Consider the following 20924-nt stretch of genomic DNA (forward strand, 5'->3'; position numbering starts at 1 on the left):
TTTCAGAATAGTTGCAACTTTTTTGCTCCCTGATCRGAGGAGCAGTGACTCGACGTTTGGGAAGCACATGATACTCTGTAGCTATGAAAACCCTCGCTGGTAGTCTTAGGGGGATGTACCTGGAACATGCAGCTGGGGTTGTTTCTTTCCCCAAATGTCTGACTCTGCACTATTGGCATTGACCTTCATCTATCATTTTAAACATGTGGAATAGTTAAATCTTCCTGCATCTCTTCTCGAACCATCAGCTTCTGGCTGTCCTCAATTCGGGTTGTTTAAACCCTTAATCACCCTCCTTTTCTCCAAGCACGCTCTGTGTAGAATATACCGAGCAATTCTTGGGAGTGAGGAGTTTAGATGCTGTTTAACAACTCCCCTCTGCTTTGGAAAGCTGACACTCTATTTCTGTCCTTAGAAAGTGGTTAAAAGAGGGGCTGAAGGATCCTCTTATACTGTGGCAGCTTAATTTGTCTGTGAGTTTTGATAAATATTTTTTTTCTTTTCTGGAAAACCACTCATACTGCGAAGAAGAGGATTACTCCATGTGCCTGTTAGTCCCGCTAAGTGCTCTGTTAGATCTGGGACGCACGATTTCCTCAATAAACACAGTCTCTGTCCTTCCTGCCCTGAACTCAGTGAGTCAAATTGTCATGCTAGTACCATCTTCTGTCCTTTTGCTAGTTTGGCTGGTACGACAGGCAGAACTGCTGGCCTGCAGCTCTTCTGGTTCCTCCTGCTCCATTTCTTTTTCCTCTTCTGTCTGATTTTGACAGTAGGGTAAATACCCAGGCTTGGTGCAATATCCCTTGCGACTCTGGGGCTGAATACTGGTTCATTTACAGATACAGTTTTGCTCTGTGAGCTAGATTTCTGGAAACAGAGAGGAAGRACAGGACTTCTGTTGACATGTCAGACTTCACTGGTTCTTCAGGTGCCCCAAGGAAAGCTTTGGTGGGGGAACTCCATTAACTTTGCATCAATGCTCACTTCAGGGAGCTTTACTTTTTTCTGTTTGCTCCAGCACTGCTGGGTCTCCACGATGAACTTCCTGTGCCCTTAGCAAGCTATTCCTCAGTTTTCTTGGACAATTTTAGCAGGTTAATATAAAAGCCATAATAAAGTTTATGCTGTCTTCCTCATTCTGACTATTGTACTTTTCCTTRTACTTTATTGTACATTACTCCCTTGAAGCTCCCCTACTCAGCTGCTCCGTGATGCAGGCACTGATGTGACCTGGTAGAGTCACAGCTTAGCCTCATGCAGAGACTACTGTGTACACTGGGGGTAACGCCTGCTGGCCACTGCTTTCTTGGCCTGCTGTTAGCATTTCGGTCCCRGGCCTAACTTCCTATGCCTGGGCAGCACCACAGCCCCCCTGCTCTGCTCTCTCCATCAAAGTGGGAATTTCAAGTTGCTGAAACTTCTGGTGCTTGCAGATGTGCAGTGTCACTTGGCTCTTTTGATGTGTGCTTTAGGTTGGTGCTGCTGGAGAAAGTTGTGATCCTGTCTTCTCCTTGGGCACTTGTCCTTGTTGCTACCAATGATGTTGGCAGAAGTTGTTTGTTTGTTTGTTTGTCTGTTTTGTAAACACACGGTGAATGGGTCTGGGGTGAAAGAACATGAGGGCTATATAKAGCTTTACTGCTTTAGCTTAAAAATTAACCTCGATTTCCCCTTCACTGTGCCACCACACAAATGCTTTGGCAAGAGGAAGAAGGTGAGAYGTGGATAGGGACAAACAACCACATGATGGGCAGGAGGGGAGGCTAACGGCCCTTTTGATTTATGGTGCAGCTGTGCTAGGCAGGCACCGCGCGGCCCCGGTGGGGCACCCTTCTGCACAGCGAGTGTGCCTCCGGACAAACTAAATGGGTGTCTGGGACGGGGAAACGCTCTGGCAGTGCCCCTGCGCTGCAGAGCGCCACCGTGTTGTACACCTCTGCGGTCGGCAGAGCCGTAGGCTCGGACTAACCCAAGCACTGGCTRTGCTAGGACCTGCCCTCTGGCCTGCAGGCTGGCGAGGATGATGCAGCTTGGCTTATCCAGCTCAGCGCTCGTCCCCGGCAAGAAGGGTGACCTCCGGGTACAGTCTCCAGCTCCTGGTGATCCTGAACTGGGCCCAGGAATCGTGTGTGGCTTCAGCCCAAACTTGCACAGACCTGAGCAAGTAACYTCGTAGCAGAGCAGTTCTCAGCTAATCTCTGGCCCTGTTACTTTTTACTAGCGCGGTCAGAGCCGAAATAGTCAGGAGTGGATTTACCAGTTTGTAACAGGTAGCGCTAGGTGAACTGCTGGCATTCAGCTGAGATGTTATTGCTTCTCCTGGTCTGCCAAGTCCCCCACCTCGTTCCCCCCCCCCCCAACTCCCAAATCTTGGGCCTCTGCTCCTACAGCTATTAAGTGACCCTATGCAACCTTCAGTTCATTGCATCTTAATTATATGAGGCCTGCAGAGGTAAGAGAAGAAAGTAAGAACAACGCATTTACAGCAGGTTGCTAATGTTAGCAGAGGAACATAGCACATACAACCTTAGCCTGATCAAGGTGCAGTCATTACTGACCTTAGGCATAATGCCACATTCCAAGGCAAAGTGAACTGTGCCAGGCTCCAACTTCCTGAAGTTTAATTAAGATTATGGGAGTGTTTCACTGCATGCTTGTGATCATTTGAGAGGCAGTAGTTTTGAAAAGTATTTGTGACTGCCAGGTATCCCACTAAATGGATTTATAATCAAGAAACACTTGAGCTATTGTATGAGAATTATGCAATAGATCATTATAGTTTTTACACTTTGATGCTTGGCTATATTMTTCCTGGCTGGAAAGGCTCTTTCTCTTGGTCCAGGTGTTGCAGTACTGTGTTGCACAGCCACGTCTTTCTGCCTCATTTCTGATATGGCAATCTGGCCCACTACCTAACCTTTCTCTAGCCTTCTGCTCTGGAAGCTGGCATCTGGCTAGTTAGGACTAACAGAACTCAGGCTCCAGAACCTTTAGCTGAATTAAACTTAAGTTTCTCCCATAAAATAACTTTTCTTGTATTTAATTTACAGCATAATCATACTGAGAAAAAAAAATAGTTCCTGAGCTGTTTCCAGAAGTCAGATAGGGTTGCTTTGAAGGACAGTCACACACAATCTGAGCTAAAGTAGATTAAAATTTTATAGCTAATGGCAAAGCATTCACCACTCCCCTCCTAGTATCTTGTTGCTCACATGCAGCCCTTCTTCCCGTGGTATACTTGCTGCTGGCTTGAGCCTGTTCATCTCTAAAACACTGCATGGCCCTCTGCAGTGGGGGCAGGTTTAGCTCAGTTGGTTAAAGCGTGGTGCTGCTAATGCCAAGGTCAAGGGTTCAGTCCCTGTATGGGCTACGCTGAGGGCTGGACTAGACCTCTCTCCAGAGGGCCCTTCCAACCTTCTTACCATTCTACGATGATGTCTGTGGGAGGTGAGCAGCAGTTGTCTTGCCTTGGTCTCCTGTGCTGAGCTTTGCACCTGAAACAGTTCCCAGGGCCTGGCTTTTAAAAAGAAATCCTCAGGATGGCCTGAAGCAAGGCAAGGCATTTTGGAAAATTTTTGAGTGATTTCAATAGCTGAGCTCCAATCTCTTACCTTGTACACAAGGTTATCAAGGAGATGGTATCAAGAATACTGCCCTGTAAAGTGCACACTGAACCATGTCAAGCAGAAATCCCCAAGATTATGCTCGGCGGAAAGAATGGTGCTCTCAAAAGATTGTATGACTAGAAAAATGAGTGGTGCACGCTGTAAAGTGTTCAGCCACTCTGATGCTGTGTCCTGTGCACCCATCTTGAACTTCAGTTTGATTGAAATAAAGCTCACCAAGGACTGCAAAATGTGAAATATTAACAAAYGACTTCCCTTAAGCCTCCAGTTCGCCAGTGTTCTGCTAGAGGTTTCAGCTTGCTCTGGCTGCAATGTCTGAATGCCTTCAGTAGTCTTGTTCTGAATAAACACCTCCCTTTTATCTACTAGACCCTCTTAAAAGTGCAGGTGAAGGGGCTGCTTTTTTTAAATGAGGATAGGAGATGAGGTGCAGGAGCTAAGGCTGAAAGTGTGGGATSGTCAGCGATGTCTTGAGAAGAGCAGCAACCACTGCGCTTCACATAGCTCAGGAAAAAGTTGCCGAACAGCCTGACTACAGGCACCGAAGCAGGCGGCGTTCAGAGGGCAATCTGGAGGACGCAGGTAGGGGGTCTCAACCCACGGCGGTCTGYAAACGAAGGCAGCGCTGTAACACTTCAGGAGCGGCTGCTGGATAGCTGCCATTGCACCAGCACTAACATGCACACGCTCTCAAACACAAGGTGCTCGTGTGCTGGTGCTGGCTGCACGATGAATGCGAGTTACCTTCCTCTCACCCTCCCCAGAGCCTGCAGTACCGGCAAGAAACCAAACCAAAGTGAAATGCAAGTGCTAAATCTTAAGGGGATTAATGAAACAAGGAAAGGCAGGGCCATGTGGACAATAAACAGTTTATTACCAATATGAACACAGATACTGTGATGCACTGACGTACCATTTTTTTATATTGTGATAACTCTGAGACAAAGAACTTGTTGGCTGACAACTAACGTCTCTGTTTCTTCTGGTGATGCCACAATACATTTCTGTTGGCAAAGGATCTTCATTTACATTGCAGACTACCAATAAAATTACTTTGAAGTAATCTATTAAAAGCAAATGGTTCACGTGTGTTCTTATCTACTACTAAAAAGAAAGGTAATACATTTAAATAAGCAAATACAAAATACAAAAAAGGCTGACAAATCCAATGTGCAGTGTCAGATGAAATCTAAAAAATCCAGAAATTTAAAATTTAATATTCTTTAGATTAAGACTTTTAAAATGAAGCGAATCCAAGGCAGCAGCAAGCTTCAAAGTGTGCTGAGTCTGCTAATAAAAAGGGTATAAGAACAAAGACAGTGCCGGTGTCCTCTCTCACCATCTTGCACGACCTTGGTACATAGAAATGAGCCGATCTTCCTAGCATTCTGAGTACCGTCCAAATGCTTTGCAATCATTATGTTGTACTGATTCTACTCAACTCCTGCCGTATGGCTAGAAAACCAAACCAAAAAGTTAATGCATAATGTTATGCCCCGCGTAGTGGAAAATGCTAAGTATAGAGGTTGCAGAAAGTACACACTGGTAGAAGGATGAGTGGAGGGTAAAAGGATGAATAAGGGAAAGCAGTTAGCTGTTTGCTTGCAAACTGCAGTACTGGTTTAAGAATTTGCATCTGTGATTTAGACGAATGTCTTATTTTGCACTGGAATGAATGAGGAAGGCTCTGAGGGTCAAGCTCGAGGACGGTAACGTACAGGTGAGGGTCTGCTCAGCTGCAAACTGCCCAGCTGTTCTGCGAGCACACAGGTCTAGGACAAGGGCACAGGGAATGGATTTGGGCTGTTTTGCAGTATCCTCTTTTTTCCCTCCTGTATGACTCTAAGATTGGGGTGCAATGTATCGACAAGCCTCTTCACATGCCTTACTATGGGCTTCAAACAGGTATTTTGCTGTATTTCAGTGAGAGCAGTATTATGCTGCCTTACACACCATTATGTTGGCTAAGAAAAATACATATAGTCACATAATGCAGAGCAATTTCTAAAAAAAAAAAAAATCCCTTTAGCACTGCTCTTGCACTTTTCATTGAGTTAGAAAAAACATGTGGCTACTTGGAAGGTCCTAACTATTGGATAGACCGAAGGTCTGAGATCACTTTTCAAGCACAGGAAGCCTGCAGAAGATGCTCAGGAAGGATTTTTCAGTTTGGTACCTTTGCCAGACTGACAGTTTGGTACCTGAACGCCGGGCTGGTTACAAGCGATTTCACGCTCACCAATTTTGATAAATTGACATGCAACTGGGCTACTGGCAGGCCCTGTCACACATGTCCACCTCTGAGAAACACAGGACAGTGAATTTCTCACAGGTTGGAAGTGAAAATGCTTGTCAACTGCACAAAAATAAAGACTGTAAATGCAACACAACGATCACAGCTCAGTTAAGGTAGATGCTTGTTCTTCAAATGTGTATATAAATCAGAGCTGCTCAAAAGTCTGAGAACACCATGGAACTCTCTGCAGTTCCTGTTGTCTTATCTACAGGAAATTAGTCATAAAGATGAGAAAAATAATAATTTTTCTCTTTCTTACCATCAATTATCTCCTCTTTCACTTTGTGTAACTCTCTTACAACTTCCTCCAATATTTCCTGATGAGACAAAACACAAGTCAGCTGCTCAGAATTTCCTTCTAACTGGTGGAAGAAAATGCAAGTTTAACACAGTTGTGCTGTGTCCCCCACCTCCACTGATGATTAAAGCCTAGCTCTACTAACAGGTATGTCTGCAGTCCCAGGCCAAGGATGCAGAAGATGCTGGTGTATTTACTTGCATGTTTCTGTACAGACATTGTTATTCAACAGCAGTGAGATTGCACTCTCCTGCTGCTCACCAATTATCCCTTCTATAAGCACCTAATTGCAGAGGAAATCAGAAGACTGAACAGCTGTTTTGCTTGTACAGCGCATGCATGGGGGAAAATGGGTAGCTCATCAAAAATTTCTAACTGTGGAAGACCGTTTGCTCACCTGTTTCATTCGATCAAAATCTAAGGCATCCATAGCCACATCATTGCTGCTGCTCACTGGCTTCATCCTTGAGAAATGGAAACAGAGGATCAAAAAAAAGCCAGTTAGTTCCTTGCAATGTATGCTAAGCAATATCCACCAAGATGCAGCAGCTGAAGTCCACTACAGAGCAAGAAGTGTGTGTTTTGTCACTGCACTGCTCCCTCTTGTGCTTTCCAGGAGCGCTCTGCAGCCTGCCAAGCTTTAAGAGCAAGCAGTGCTGCTTTCCCATACGCCACATCACCCATCTTCTTGCACTGAAGATGCATTGGAGAGAGCAAACACTGCAATGAAACCTGCACTTTTTTTTCTCATTAACTTTAAAAGAGATAATGCTGAGATGACTTTAGGGGATAAAGCCTATTAACAATTAATTTTGTCATAACACTAGCAAGCTGCAAGATTACTATCTAGTTTTCTCTCTTTCACAGTCTGTTTTCTGTACGATAACCCAGTCTTGGCCAAATAGGCTTCAATCACTTGCTAAAATAACAGTAGAATTTAAGTTAGAAAAAGATTACTAGCAAATTAATAATCCAGTATTTTTTCCCTTGGAAAGCCTGACCTGAGCAGAGCTTGTTGATAACATTGTGTAACAGAAGTACTTTTTCTTGACCAAGAAATATAAACAAACTACCCTTAATGTCTGATACACTTTGGTGCTATCAGTCACCTAGCTCAAAGGACTAGATTACATTAGTCAGTACATTAGTCAGTGAGCTGAACTCTGTGTGACTTTTTTTTTTTAATCTGTAACTATAGAAATGGATCATACTATATAATCCGCAGAAAATGTTTCAAGTAACTTTGCCATCATCTTCGATCCCAAACTGGGGGCTGGTCAAAAATTTCACTAATGCTATGGGTGTGCTTGGGTCTTGTAATCTTTTACTGGGAAAATCTTTTGTGTTTCCTAAATTTTCACAGTAAAGTTGGAAGTAAAAACAGATACAGATGCTATCAAATTGAGCCGGAATATAAACAGGCCACAGCTGAGAGCTTTCAAACCCTGCTCCTCACCCCCCTCAAAATTATATGAGCACGCAAACATTCAGTGCTATTCTACATGCGAAACCATGAATGGAGATTTCCACTGAAATCATCCCAAAATGAATGGCATTGTAGATGATAGCTTGTGAAAACTTGATTGCTGCTTTAAATAGCCCATGTTTCATTCCCATTTGCAAGGATAAATAATGTTCGTTTCTGTGCCTATTGGAAACTGTCATGTTTCCTAGAATCATGGTGTCACATTGGTTTTAAGAGAGCTGGAAAGACTACATTTTGCTCTAACACCAGTGCGTCCCTTTGAATGCTAGGGCAGGGAATATGCTAGCAGCATAAGTCTGTGCAGGTATCTGCCATTGGCAACTTTCTCTCTGCAAACTATTAGCATTGTAGTACAAGTAACTGTTAAATAAAGAACATTTCCCTGCACTAAATGCTAAACATGTAAGTCTGTAGTTTACCTGCTTCTCCAGCTTATCCTTCCATCTCAGTGCTCAGTAATGCAGGAACACAGGGTGGGCCTGGATCAGAAACTCTCTTTTTAGCTGTTCAATATCAAACTTTAATCTATGGGTAAGAATGGGGTGATACTGCAGTTTGGCTGTTTTGACTGACAGAACTGGTGAACTCCAGCTTTAGGCTTCTCTGTTTTTCTCTGCTCTTAGCAGCTGCCAGCTTTTGCCCCCAGTATTTCTGAACGCCCTATCTGGTGGCTGGGCCTTTTTACTATTTGGTGTTGCTAACTGTGGGATCCTCTAAACCCTTCTGTTGCACTAGACTTCCTTTCCCATGCACCCACTGCAGCTGCATGGAGGAGTAACTTCTCTTTGCGAAGTTGCAGACCTTTCAGATCATTTCTGGCTCTGCTTTCAGCTTTCTCCAGAGGTTGGAGAACCATTTGTCTCCTATTTGCAGGGTCATCCCCAAACTGCTGTGGTTTTGGAGCAACAAAAAGATGTTCCAAAAACGTGTCTTCCATGTGGCACAGCACCCTACCAAGCTCGTGCCTCTGATTCAAGACCGCATACACTTTAAGCACTTGCTTAAGTTTGATTAACTTCTGTGATGTGTGTGCCTTCCTGAACAGGGGGCTGTTTCCACAGCAGAAGCCTTTGATACAACACCACATTTTGCTTGCACATCATTTCAGCTGTACTCAGGCCAGCTTTGTGCAGTGACAGACAAAGCAGATGATTGTTAAGAATGAGCAAAGACGTGACAAAGACGAACATCTGTGCCGTATAATGTGACTTCTCAAAGGACAAGCCAAGATGGTTAAGAAGCCAGGCTGTTAGCCAGTACCTAGAAGACACGTGGGATTGTGTGGGGCTCTTAGCTTCACAGCTCTTCACCACTGATGGGTTTCTACAGCAATGGAATGAAAGGAGACGTGAGTTGTGCACATGCCATGGGGACAGCAGGGCTACCCAGGCTGCCAGCCAGCCACCGCACTATCCRCACGGCTCACCTCGAAAGTAGTGAAGATACAGGCTTTTCAACAGAATTGCTCCTTTCCCATGGCTTCTTTCCAGAGTCTGGAAAACAAAACAAAACAAAACAAAAAAGAAAACTAATCATTTACTCTTTTTTCTTAACAGGAAAACTCCTGAAACCAATTGTCTTAGACAGCTGCTTTTATTCAGTGAGGATGAGTGACTTCAGATCCAGGAAAGCAGGAGTGCTGAATGAGCACGGTTGCCTGCTTCACAGAGAAATMATCGGCAAAAATCTGCTTAGTGATTCCTTTGACTAGGGACAGAACAGCTAAGTGATACTAAAAGGACATGAAACTGGAAGAKGAGGAGGAAGAGCACAGATCACTTGTATTAAGAAAATGCAGACTAATTGCTGCAAGGCTTATTTTACTCAGTATAATATTTATTAATTTATATTTTAAGAAGTTTTTTGTTTCCTGTCTGCATCGTTGGCAGAAAAAGTGTGTGTATCTGAGAAAAGACAGGTGTGACTCCTGCTATGCAAATCTCCAGGGAATTTATCTAGCATTGTTTTCATTTCTAACTTACAGATAATTCTCAAAAGCTGCACTACCTCTTGCTATTGGAAATGGGCACTCTCATCCTAGTCCTTCCTCATGAAAATTGTTCAAAATTAACTATACTGTTCCAGAGACTTGAACAACACACAGCTTGTGCACAAGCACAAAGGTCCCCTCCTCTGTGAGGTCCTAAAAGGTTCTTTAAAAGAATCATGGACATTCCTAGGAAATCTCTAGATMTTGTTCCTCATTTCTATGCACCATTCTCCTGGCTTCTTCCCCTTCCCTTGCAAAGCAAGCAAATAATGGCTTGGCTGGAACRGTTAAATGCTCATTCCCTTGGGATGATTTCTTTTCTCCCATATGATTTATTTTATCATGTATGAAATCCAAGGCTGATGCATGAATGAATCTGACTGTCTCAYAGTTTATCTACAGAGATACAATGATTTAAAATCAGCTTAGGAAAAATATATTTTAGGTTCTGCCTTAATTTCATCTTCTCTCCTAACTCTCAAGATAAGGCCTACTGCAACAAGCTRCTAGCTTAAGGAAGGATTATAGTTTAGGATGAAAACCTTAGCTGTATAAACCAGGACAGCTACATTACCAAAGTGAAAGAATGGAGGTATTTGCTCCTATAGGAATCAGATGCAGAGAAGATCCAGATCCTCAGTTACATATCTGGACCTATATAACTAGATTTTTTAAGCTGTTTTGCAATTCTCTTGGCTAATAAAAATTATAAAGACACCATTTCATGCTGGACGTAGGTTTTGAAGCACTAGTTATCTGGAAATTTTCTGTTAGTTACCACTATTGCACTCCAGACAAGGATGCTGAACCCAGCCGACCAGCTTAAGACGACAACTGAAATGGTAGGAATTTGATTTAATACCTGAAGAATTCTGCTGTTGCTGGGTGGGACCTCGTGTAATGGGTGAAGGAGAGGTGCTAGCATCATCCTAGGAAGAGAAAAACAAGATGTTTCTTGATTTTGGAGATGAAGCACAGAGTCCTCCTCTACTTTGCAGACCAGCCAGAGCACAGGTGGGACGGAAACAAGTTTCCTCCTAGCATACCTGACAGGTGCTGCTGCCATGGTATGGGCTCAAGCATATCCAAACTTTAACCTGTCTCTCCCTTTAACATTAGGAAATACCTCTTTCTATTTTTCATGGTCTCTTTTCCAGTAAGAGCCAAATCGCTTTCACCTCTGTACACAAACCCAGGCCAAATTTCCCCTGACAAATGCTGACTGCTGTTTTCTAAATACAAACCATCCATTTCCCAAATTTAGAAGCTCTCTGTAATACAGAAATTCAGCCACCTGAAGAACCACTAGGTCAGATCCCAGCCTTTTAGCCTAGAACAGCCACTGGCTTCAGTGAAAGTAGTCACTAACAGAATACAGGGTAACTTAATCTATCAACACTCTTACTAACTGGAAGATTAAATAGTACACCACAGATCTGGACTCTGCTGTCTGGGTTTTATGCAAGTGTGACATAGCACTGAACATTGATTCATATTTTTGACGTGTCAGTATTATTTAACAGCCTTCAAAGCACATTCAGGCGAAGCATTAATTGTGTATGGTAAAATGAACCTGCACAGAGTTTGACAGAAGATACCCCCACCACACAGTGTGCTCCGCTGCACAAAATAAACACGTGCTCTCTAAAAACATCTTTCTGGGCAGTTTGGTGCTACTAAGTTTGGGGATGCAAACTAAGCAGAGCTTCAAGGCGAGAATAAATGGCTGAAATGCATCAGAGGCTGAGTACCTTGAAGCTAAATAGCACCTTTCATCCCTGAGTGAATGGTTCAAAATCAGCTCTGGGGCAAGATTAATAGTTGCACAGCAGATTCAAGGATTCAATAGGCAAATTCCAGGCTTGAAGCATCCCTCCAGGAACTCCCTCAAATAGCTGCTTTCCTCCTTAAACAGTACAAAGGTTTATTCCTGCTCCTGCTACAGATCTCTCCAAATAGTGGGCAGCCAGCATTTTCTGAACGGCTTTCCTCTAACTCGCAGTTATCTTGTCTTTGGTGGGAATATCTCTGTACAGTGATATGCTAGATACAGGATGCTTCAGCCCGTTGCTGCCATGGCCGCAAGCCTCCCCGACGGGTACAGGCCAGCCACATGAATGCAGTATGATCAGCAGCCCAGGCAAGCACAACGGGAAGGGACACAGCTCCGAGCATGGCCTCTCTTGACATGGGAAAGATCTCCCACGCAGTACGAACTCAGCCAGTAAAAAAAGTTCTTTAATTTGCAGGCTGAACTTGAAATTGCAGCATCTTTAACAAGCATCAAGTTCACCTTAAAAACTGCATCAAATCCAAACTCTCACTCAGTTGCTTTTGCGGACAACACACAGACAGAACGGTTAAAACAGAAATGCATCAAAGTTCCCCTCCATTTGTCCAACTTTCATCTTGGTTTACAGTGAGTGTTATGAGCATGCATGTAACTTTCGAATGGCCTAGTGGTTAACCTACTGTTCCCCTTCCCCCCTTGAAGACACATCTGAATGCAGGCTGGGCTCCAAAGCGAGCTGATTCTTGCTTTGCATGGAGCATGGTAACCCAGAGTTACCCCATATGACTGATGATCCCGCTCAGCCCAGCTGAGGCCACAAGTTTAAAGTACAAAACATGGACCTGATCTCAGATGACTTGCCATAAGGGTTCATGACATCTTCTTGAGGGGCAAGAGCCTACAGTACCCTAAAATATTCAGAGCAGACCATGAAAAAGCACCTAGTGACCTGGTTTGGACAATATCTCGCCTATGAGTAAGAACGCAATTCTCGTTTCTAGACTGCTCTTACTAGAGCAGCTACATTTAACTTCTGATTCCATGTATAAATATATTAATAAATCAGTAGTCATTCCTTGACACATATATGAATGATTATACGCCTTTAACGTACAAGGCAGAATATCAATGTATCTGCAAGAGCACAACAGCAAGGAATTGCTTTACTTACATTTTGGCTTTCCTCTTCCTTTCTGTCACCTGGCTTGTCTGACTGCGATGCTGCTTTCCTCCTTTGCAAAGGAATATGAAATAGGACACACAGTCAACCCTCTAGAAAACATTTCCTGCAGCAGGCACCAGTCTCCACTCAAGAAGGCTGATTCATACTTTGGTAGGAGTCATTATTTACRCAGTTCATCTTAGGGAATTTGATAAAGATTGAATACGTTTGGTTGCGTAGGATTTGGATGGTGATAGGGAATCCAAAACTTAGCATTATGAATCAGAGAGAGAGGCAATATTTTGAGGCAGTGTTTAACAGGATGCAGGGTGTACTGCATAAAGAAGTGTGTCAAAGCAGAGGGGGGAAGTGYAGTTGGGTATGAAAATGGGTACGAAAGCGAAAACTTCTTTCTAGGGCTCAGGAACATTGGTTGCTTCTGGAAGAAACAAAAACACCTCCAGGCTGCTCAGGCAGATATTTTAGTGAAGGGCCAAACTGCCTTCTCAGGCACGTGCAATATCATTTTTGCAGTTGTACTGTATCCCCTTACTAGTCGTACTGCATCACACTCCTATAACCAAGAAGCTCAGCAATAAGCTGGAACTCTTCTGTCCCTCTGCTTTTTTTTGGAGGGTGTTAACTCTGCTGTCTGAAGAAAAAAATAAACAAATTCTTTGTTTTCAAGCACTACTTAGAGTCTAAATACCACTCAAGAAACGTGCCATGTACTGATCCTCTGGGCATCTGATTCCCCCCCACACACACCAAGGCTATCAGGGAACTGCACCTCTCCTCTCCATGTGGATTTGATTGTGATTATCTAATCTACCTGCAAACACTATCTTTTGTAGAATTTTTTTATTAACACTAGTATGACAGATTTTTCATTTAGTCTTCATTCCAAAGTGCGAAAGTTCTATCCATAGAAAAAACAACAACAAAAAAATCCCAAATGGCTTTTAGAAAGATTTCTGAATTTATAAAACCTCCACAAATTTGTCAAAGGCTTTTTTCTGTATATCATTGGCAAAAGAAAGTGATTTGTCAATCACTGGATTGACAATTTGGAGGATCTGATGTAAATTCAACAAAAACCAGAGTAAAATACACGCATATTTTTATAGTACATGTTGCCTTCTGGGAATTATTTATAAACATTCAACTGCATTAATAATTTTATTGTACCAGATAAAGAATAGCTTTTATCTTTAGTTGATACTTCTGGGGAACAAAGGTTCTAATAGTTACAAGCCTGAGCCAGGAAAATATTTGCCAAGGTGAGAGATCAACATTAGATTATGTCTTGCAAAAAACTTAACTGGGCTAGAAATGACAGTGGTTTGTGAGATAGTTGCAATTCAGTTTTGAAACAAACGGCCACTCTCACGGGGGCCAATGTTTGCAGAGCGCAATATTTTTTATCACCTGAGTTCTCAGAGTCGTTTTTCTCTGTTACTTGCCCAGCATTAGACACATCCCCTTTTCCTGAGCATGCGCTTTGCTGCTCCAAAAAGGGACCCTGAGATTCTATGCTCACCGCACAGTGGTTTTTGTATTGAACACACTCAGTTTAAAAACACCATTTTTTTCCCTCAACTGCCAGCTCTGTAAAAGTAACCTGAAACACAGTGTCAGAGGTTTTGCAGCCAAGGTAAGTCCTCTCAGTATCAGTTTAAACCCATGTGTCCAGATTGCGCCCTTAACTGGCACTTGTGTATTTTCAATAACTTCCATGGTTTTGTGAAGCAGATCTTAGTGGATAATTCTGCTGATGACACACACCCAGGGAAGGGATTTGCAGCCCACTTGTTTTCTCAGTACTGGCTGCACAGCACCCACTGGAGTACAGGTGTTTTTGTTAAAATATTGAAGCAATTTGACCCTGACCAACTGAAGAATCTGGATCTCACTACCCAAAGCTTTGCTTGTGTACACTTTAGAACCACAGACAACGACATGGACATTTGCGGGGATTTCTGTATCCGAGCATACAAAATGTCCATTTAGCTTGCATGTTCAAATAGAGCTAGTTGCCTCAAAATCTAGTCACCAAACCTGACTTTGCTTACAGAAATCTGCCAGTTCAGTCTTGACACGTAGCAGCACAAAATAGTTCAGAGGTTGAACAAAGAGATAGCTACTTTAATTAAAAGTTATAAAAATTATTTTAGGAAGAGAAAAAATTATACATTTGACACTTTACATTGCTGGTAACTGCTTTTGCAGCTCTGTGTGTCTACTTAATGATTTCTGAAGGATTAAATCCATGATCCATGTTCAGATTTCCTTCTGAAGTGACCAGGACATGGAAGAAAGTTGGAATCAGATGCACTGAGGAGGAAATTGTTTTTTATCCTGGACAATATTATTTAAGAACTTTATCTCTGCACACTACACAACTGTAACTACATTTCATCATCTTACTCATCCTTTTCTTTCACTACTCGTGTAAAAAAAATCTTAAGAGCTAAAATCAAAACATGTAACACCAGGAACTTTTGAGTTACAATCTGATACAACATTACTGATGGAAGCAGGAGGGAAAAAAGAAAACAGAAATAATTGAAACGGAGTGCCTTTAAACATCTGATAGCTTGATAAATCACAGCTCATCTTGATGGAGAATAACTTGGCCAAACTACCTCAAGAACACTAAGAATCAATAGTAATTTACCTGCCAAGATGCTGCCCTGCTATTGCACTGCTGTATACATTTTTGAGCACAAAATCCTGAAAGTGCTGCAAAAAAAATTATTTGTCTAAATTCCTTTCATATTTTATTCTTATAGAAAATAGTAACTTTGAAATAGATGTGGTTAATTAGCAAAATCCTATAGGATACATTTATCACTGCCATGGAAGGTTACTACTCTGCAGGATTTGCAGCAGCACCTAAACTCTGCAAAGTATCACTGCTGCACAACTTAGGCTTTATGGTATTAAACACCAGGGGACTCTGGCAACTAACACACATACAAGACCTGTTGAATTGCAAAGAGGCACCAAAGTGACCTGTTGCTAACTGAAAAAGACAGTGTCTTGTTCGACCATGTGCTGCCAATCTCATGTAAGTGCTTACTTGAAGTAAAAATACAAACCTTTTTGCCAGTAATTTATTCATTTCTTCCATGAGTCCTCCTCCGCCTCCTCCGCTACTTGTTCGATTGGCATCACTCTTGGAGACCCCACTGGGACTGGACCCTCCTGAACCATCTTCTGGCTTAAGACAGAAATCAACATTGCAAGTCATAAAAAGAATTTAACTTCAAACCACGGCCTTAATGATTAATTTTTATAATTACTATGAGCAGTGATCACAGCACAGACCAAAACCAGAGGTAGGATGTGTTCTGCACTGGAAAGGAGATCCATACACACCGTATAAACCTGGGAGCAGTCTGGATGAGGCAAATATATGGGCAGATGATGAAAAAAAACAGACTGCTCCTTGTTCACGGTCATGTTTACGTTAGGCAACCTTTCCCTAAGTGGCCAGCTACACGAGGCCTCAACAGTCTAAACCAGTTTTCGTAAGTGCACTGCAGTTTAATCCACTTACGATGAGCGTAAAACACTAGCAGGTAATACAATGGTGGACTTTGCAGAAATAATGAAATCCTAGTAACAGAAGAACTTGCAGCCATTGGCTAATTAATATTCTCTGAAGAGCAGAAATTATACAAAATATTTCCTGCTCAGTTACCTACGAGTTTTGGTATTACAAACTGACTTTTAACAGTTCATCTAATGGTCAGCCGCAGCACGTTTCTCCGGGTTTCACACTGGATTCTGAATACATGTGGCCTTTATTTGCAGACCTTTACACCAAGCAGAGCCAAGCCTTCTGCAGCAGGGAAAAGCCTGTCTAGGAATCCCAGCACCACGTCCTTACCCGTTGAACTCTCCTTAGTTTGGCACCAGCCAGAGCGGCTGCTAGCCCTGACACTGACCCATCTTCAGTGCCAGCCGCTTGGCCRGCGCTGGCCGGCAGCGGGGGCGGTGGAGGGGGCGCAACTCCCGTGGGTGGCGGAGGTACGGGGGGCGGCGGTGGAGGTGGGGGCCCCCCGGACGAAGCTGGGATCGCAGCAGCAGCACTAGGATGACCTGGTGGAAGTGCTGGGCCTGAAAYGCAGAGAACACGAATCACACGTGAGCATCAGTCTCATGGGCAACGTCCTGTTCCCTTTTCCAGGGCCATGAAGTGACTGTGCAACCACTGCCCAATGCAAGGAGGTGCCAAGCATTCAGAGGGACGAGGAATGGTGAATGCATCCATGGTGAATCAGCTACAGTTGGGTCCTTATGACACCCTGCAACTAATAAACACACTGTCTCCCCTTTTCTCTCACAGATCAGGCTATCGTTTTATTCTGTGCCAAAATCAAGAGGTGACAGATGCCTCTGCTAGAGCTTCCCACTTGCAGATGTGTAGAAGTTGCATCAGCAACCTTCGAGGACATTGTTAACATCAGCTTTTCATCAGAATCGTGGGCTACATCTACACATCTGCCTTTCTGTTCAATGGAGTGTGTGTGGCCTCGGCCAGTCTCCAAAAACGACGAAGTGAGAGTCAAGCTCCAGCCACACCACGGTTCAGCAAAGCTGCTCGAAGTGGCAGCCTCTTTGAGGAGCTGATCAAAAGTGGTTAATTTTGTGGCAGCATTTTTCCTATTTATAATGGGTCAGTTGAACGAATATACCACCACAAGGGAATTTCCCTAGGTTATGTTCTCTCAGGATAGGCTTCTCTTGATATATATCCACAGGTTCAATTGTTCAGTAAGCATTATTTTGAGAAAGAGGGAGGATTTGACTGAGGAACATTTGGAAATGATATTTAACATTAGCAGTCTGATTTTCTTCTTATGAAGGGTTTCTTATAATACTGCCTTATTTCTGTGGTTACTTCTACCATCATTTCACACTCCCAATTCCATTCTTGAAATGAACTGCGGCTGCTATTAGAAATACTTTAAACATCTCAAATCCTACTTGGTTCACAAAAATAATAGCTAGTAATTCATTGGGCGTATAGTCAGTTATAATCACAGAACTACACCCACCTAATTAGAGGCCAGCCTGAGGCAAAAATTGAACTGAGTCAAAATAATGGACTGATGTAGATTTAAACTAACTTTATTGAACTGAATGGATTTCAAGGATTTGTATCAGCCTAAAGACTGAATGTACAGTAGTGGTAATACTACTTTTAGCAGAAAGTGGAAGGAAATGTCTCTGTTTTCTACCTTTTTAGGCATATCATTTAAGTATTATATGCATATGCAAAGTACAGCCCCATGTTCTTGATCTGCCTACATTGAAAAAGATTTGCTGGAATAGTTACAGTGGCAAGCCCTCAGGTATAAATGCACAGTTTATACCAGAGAGAGTGTTCCTAGAATGAAATAAATTACATAAGCACAGAAGAGTCTACATAACTATAACAATATTATTTATGTTGTGTCTTTTGCTGGTAAGAAAAATATCACTTAAAAAAGAATAAAAAACATAATCTGAACCAGTATTGCTACACAGACAACAATTCTACTGTAGACCTGGCCTCCAACTTCAGAAGAGCCCATCAGCTAAGTYTGAACCAGCTGAGTACAGGTTTTGCACCAAGCTCAATGCCAAATGCAATTTGACTCTGGTGAATGATATAAATGTCCTCCTGGGCTATTATGTTAAGACTATGTGTTGCAACAAGTCAGCTACAGAGTCCTAGCCTTGAAACTTTTGCTTTTTCTCTTGCTTTTAGCTCTGAAGGTCTTGGGACCAGCCCTGAGTGCATACTGTAGTGCTGCACCTTGGTTTCAGATACCAAGGACAGCAGGATTTGTCTTGGATCTCTCAGGCCTTTTTCTAGCAATCATGGGCAGTGCAAATGGGGCTTTTAAGATTGTTCAAAGCTAATGCTTTTTACAGGTTGCAACTCAGTCAAAATAAGTACTTACTCAAGTGGGAAATGGTTGATGAAGTCATGTAAGGAGGGGTCCTCTTGGACATGGTCACCTCCGATACAGCAGCGTACAGGGGAGGTAATGGAAAAGAGTGTGACGTGGGTTGATTCAAGTGCTGTGGAGGATGACAGGGTGGGTGGGAGGACTGGCAGGAAGCCTGGCTAAAGCAGCCAGGAGGGCTGGCTATCTGGGGCAGTTGGGAGGTGGGCATAGATTCTGGGTGCCAGAAGGATCCATCCACACTTTGCACTTGGGTCCTAGAGGAGCCTAAAGGAATTTGTCTTGTTAGTGCTGCTTCCAGATGGCCATTTAGAGGTATGTTTGCTGAGGCTTCCTGGCTAGTTTTACCTGTGGATCCTCTGAGCCTGTCGTGCAGGACAGGAATCACAGGCAGGACGACTGGAATATGTGGCTGCAGGGCAAAGCCCTTCTGGGCAGGCGGTGAATTTGGGATGGGAGAAGCAGAAGACTGAGGAGAGTATGGAAGAGAAGAGCGTCTGAGAGGCTGGCAAGAGATGAAGGGAAAGTGGGAAGGAGGGGTTGGTGGTGGAGACAGCGAGATTTGCTTGATGCTTTGTGTTACAGTCCTGTGGTTCAGCCAGGCTGGAGAGGAAGAACTTGGGGACGGTGACAGCTCAGAGGCTGAATGTCTGTGCAGAAGCTGCGGGGGCTCTTTAGTTATCCTGGAGGATCTGAAAGAGGTTTTACTATGGGGCTGAGGGGTAGTAGATGCTGAAGAGACAACTTTGGCATGGGGTGGTGGTGGAGGGGCAGCACCAGCCGAGGCGGGAGCACTGCAGTTACTGTAGTCATGAGGAGGAGACTGGCGGTGAGAGGGGGGAGAACACACGCTTATCTGAAGGGTGGAAACTAAAAGAACAGAAAAGAAAAATGAAAAGAATAAAACGGATATGCAGCAAGGAATGAAAACAAGACAAAGTGGCATGGAAAAAAAAAAAAGAACTGCAAAGTAAATGCAAACAGAAGCTCAAAGAAAGCAAAGAGAATATGGTGCAGAAAACCACTGGTTCCAGTGGTTTCCAACAAACTCCAGAAACAGAGTGCTGTGCAAAGCTGTGATCCTTGCAGCAAAGGCCGGCTTTAAAACTTCTTTTGGGCCTATATGTAGCTGAGTCAGAATTACAAATGCTACCACTGGGCTCAGGGACAGCAGTATTTTGAGCACAGCATTTTGAGCACAGCAGCACTGCTCTCGCTGCAGGCGCTGCAGCAGCACCTCGGTTTCACCGACGCAGAATTGTACACAATAATGTTGGCCCAAAAAGAGGGCAGTAACATCTGTTGCTGGCTAGAGTTCGGGTGTAACTCTGAGCTGCTTTCAAGTCAAAAACAACCGAAAAGTTACAACAGCTGAGGAAAAATTTTCATGTGTGTACCCAAACCCTCCACCCTAACACCCAACACAAAACTCAAACCAAAACCATCGTGGCTTGATTTCTGCCTTCTTTCACACAGGCAAAGCCATTCTTTGTGGCTATAAACTATTCCTGTCATCTCTTCTCTCAGCTTCGTGCAACTTAATATGCTATACAAGATTTTCGTAAGCTCATTAAATATATATATATTTTTTCCATTACGCTCATACAAGACTCCTCACTTCATTACTGCAAAATCCTCACTGACAAAAATCTAGGGCTATATTTCCTTCTGTGCTGTGTTTGGGTTGGCGCTGCGGAAAGATGGAGAGCCCGTGACCTAGCACAACCAGCACGTCCACCACTTCATACTGACACCCCCTTGCACTGCAGAGTCAATCTGCCAGGTGCTATGCTACCTGTTCTCCTTTGGGGTGCGGGAGAAGTCTGGCCATGCCCTCTTTGTACACCAAAAAACTTCCTCTGCCATTCAAATTTTGCTAGATGCAAAATCTGCCCAGCTCCACTTGTGTGCCCAGGACCTAAGTCTCTGTGAAACAACATATTGCCCAAATACACTGAAGTCTCTTGCTGAAAATGCTTTAAAATTGCATCACAACTATAACCATTTTCAGTAGTGTAGTTCTTCCAGAACACCAAAAAAAAAAAAAAAAAAAAAAAAAAAGAGAGAGAAAAGAAAACTCAACTACAGCTAGCAGAGGCAGGCAGGGAAAGGAATATATCTGCTTTGCTTCTATGTATTTGATACGTGCCTGTGGTAGAGGTTCTTCTTTCCAGAGATTCCTGGCGCTGTTGCTGCTGCTCCATCACTTGTCTAAAACAACAATGGAAAAAACCTCAATAATTATGTATTCTTTATAATTTTTAGCAAAAGCTTTATACATTGAGAAGCTCTCAAGTCATAAGTTTTG

The 20924-nt window shown here is 43.2% G+C and overlaps 1 protein-coding gene across 6 annotated transcripts in view; it reads right to left on the reverse strand.

The window, feature by feature from the left end:
- Window positions 1-4480: 4480 nt before the first annotated feature.
- Window positions 4481-20924, reverse strand: part of EVL (Enah/Vasp-like) — a 121818-nt gene continuing 105374 nt past the window's right edge. The window contains exons 1-11 of one of the 6 annotated variants that reach the window (XM_085317451.1): window positions 18965-19577; window positions 18611-18883; window positions 16549-16778; window positions 15755-15876; window positions 12663-12723; window positions 10562-10628; window positions 9136-9202; window positions 8970-9032; window positions 6621-6687; window positions 6185-6242; window positions 4481-5084 (exon numbers count right to left, since the gene is read on the reverse strand). In XM_085317451.1, the coding sequence (XP_085173577.1) occupies window positions 5047-5084; window positions 6185-6242; window positions 6621-6687; window positions 8970-9032; window positions 9136-9202; window positions 10562-10628; window positions 12663-12723; window positions 15755-15876; window positions 16549-16778; window positions 18611-18883; window positions 18965-19562 (1644 nt within the window). In that variant the 5' untranslated portion in view covers window positions 19563-19577 and the 3' untranslated portion in view covers window positions 4481-5046. Of the gene's footprint in view, window positions 5085-6184; window positions 6243-6620; window positions 6688-8969; window positions 9033-9135; window positions 9203-10561; window positions 10629-12662; window positions 12724-15754; window positions 15877-16548; window positions 16779-18610; window positions 19578-20765; window positions 20828-20924 lie in introns of those variants that run through there. The other 5 variants (XM_085317455.1, XM_085317453.1, XM_085317449.1 and 2 more) reach the window with 5 other exon arrangements.

This window comes from Rhea americana, unplaced genomic scaffold (genome assembly GCF_003343005.1).
Source record: "Rhea americana isolate MKP2758 unplaced genomic scaffold, rheAme1 scaffold_5, whole genome shotgun sequence".
NCBI lineage: Eukaryota > Metazoa > Chordata > Aves > Rheiformes > Rheidae > Rhea > Rhea americana.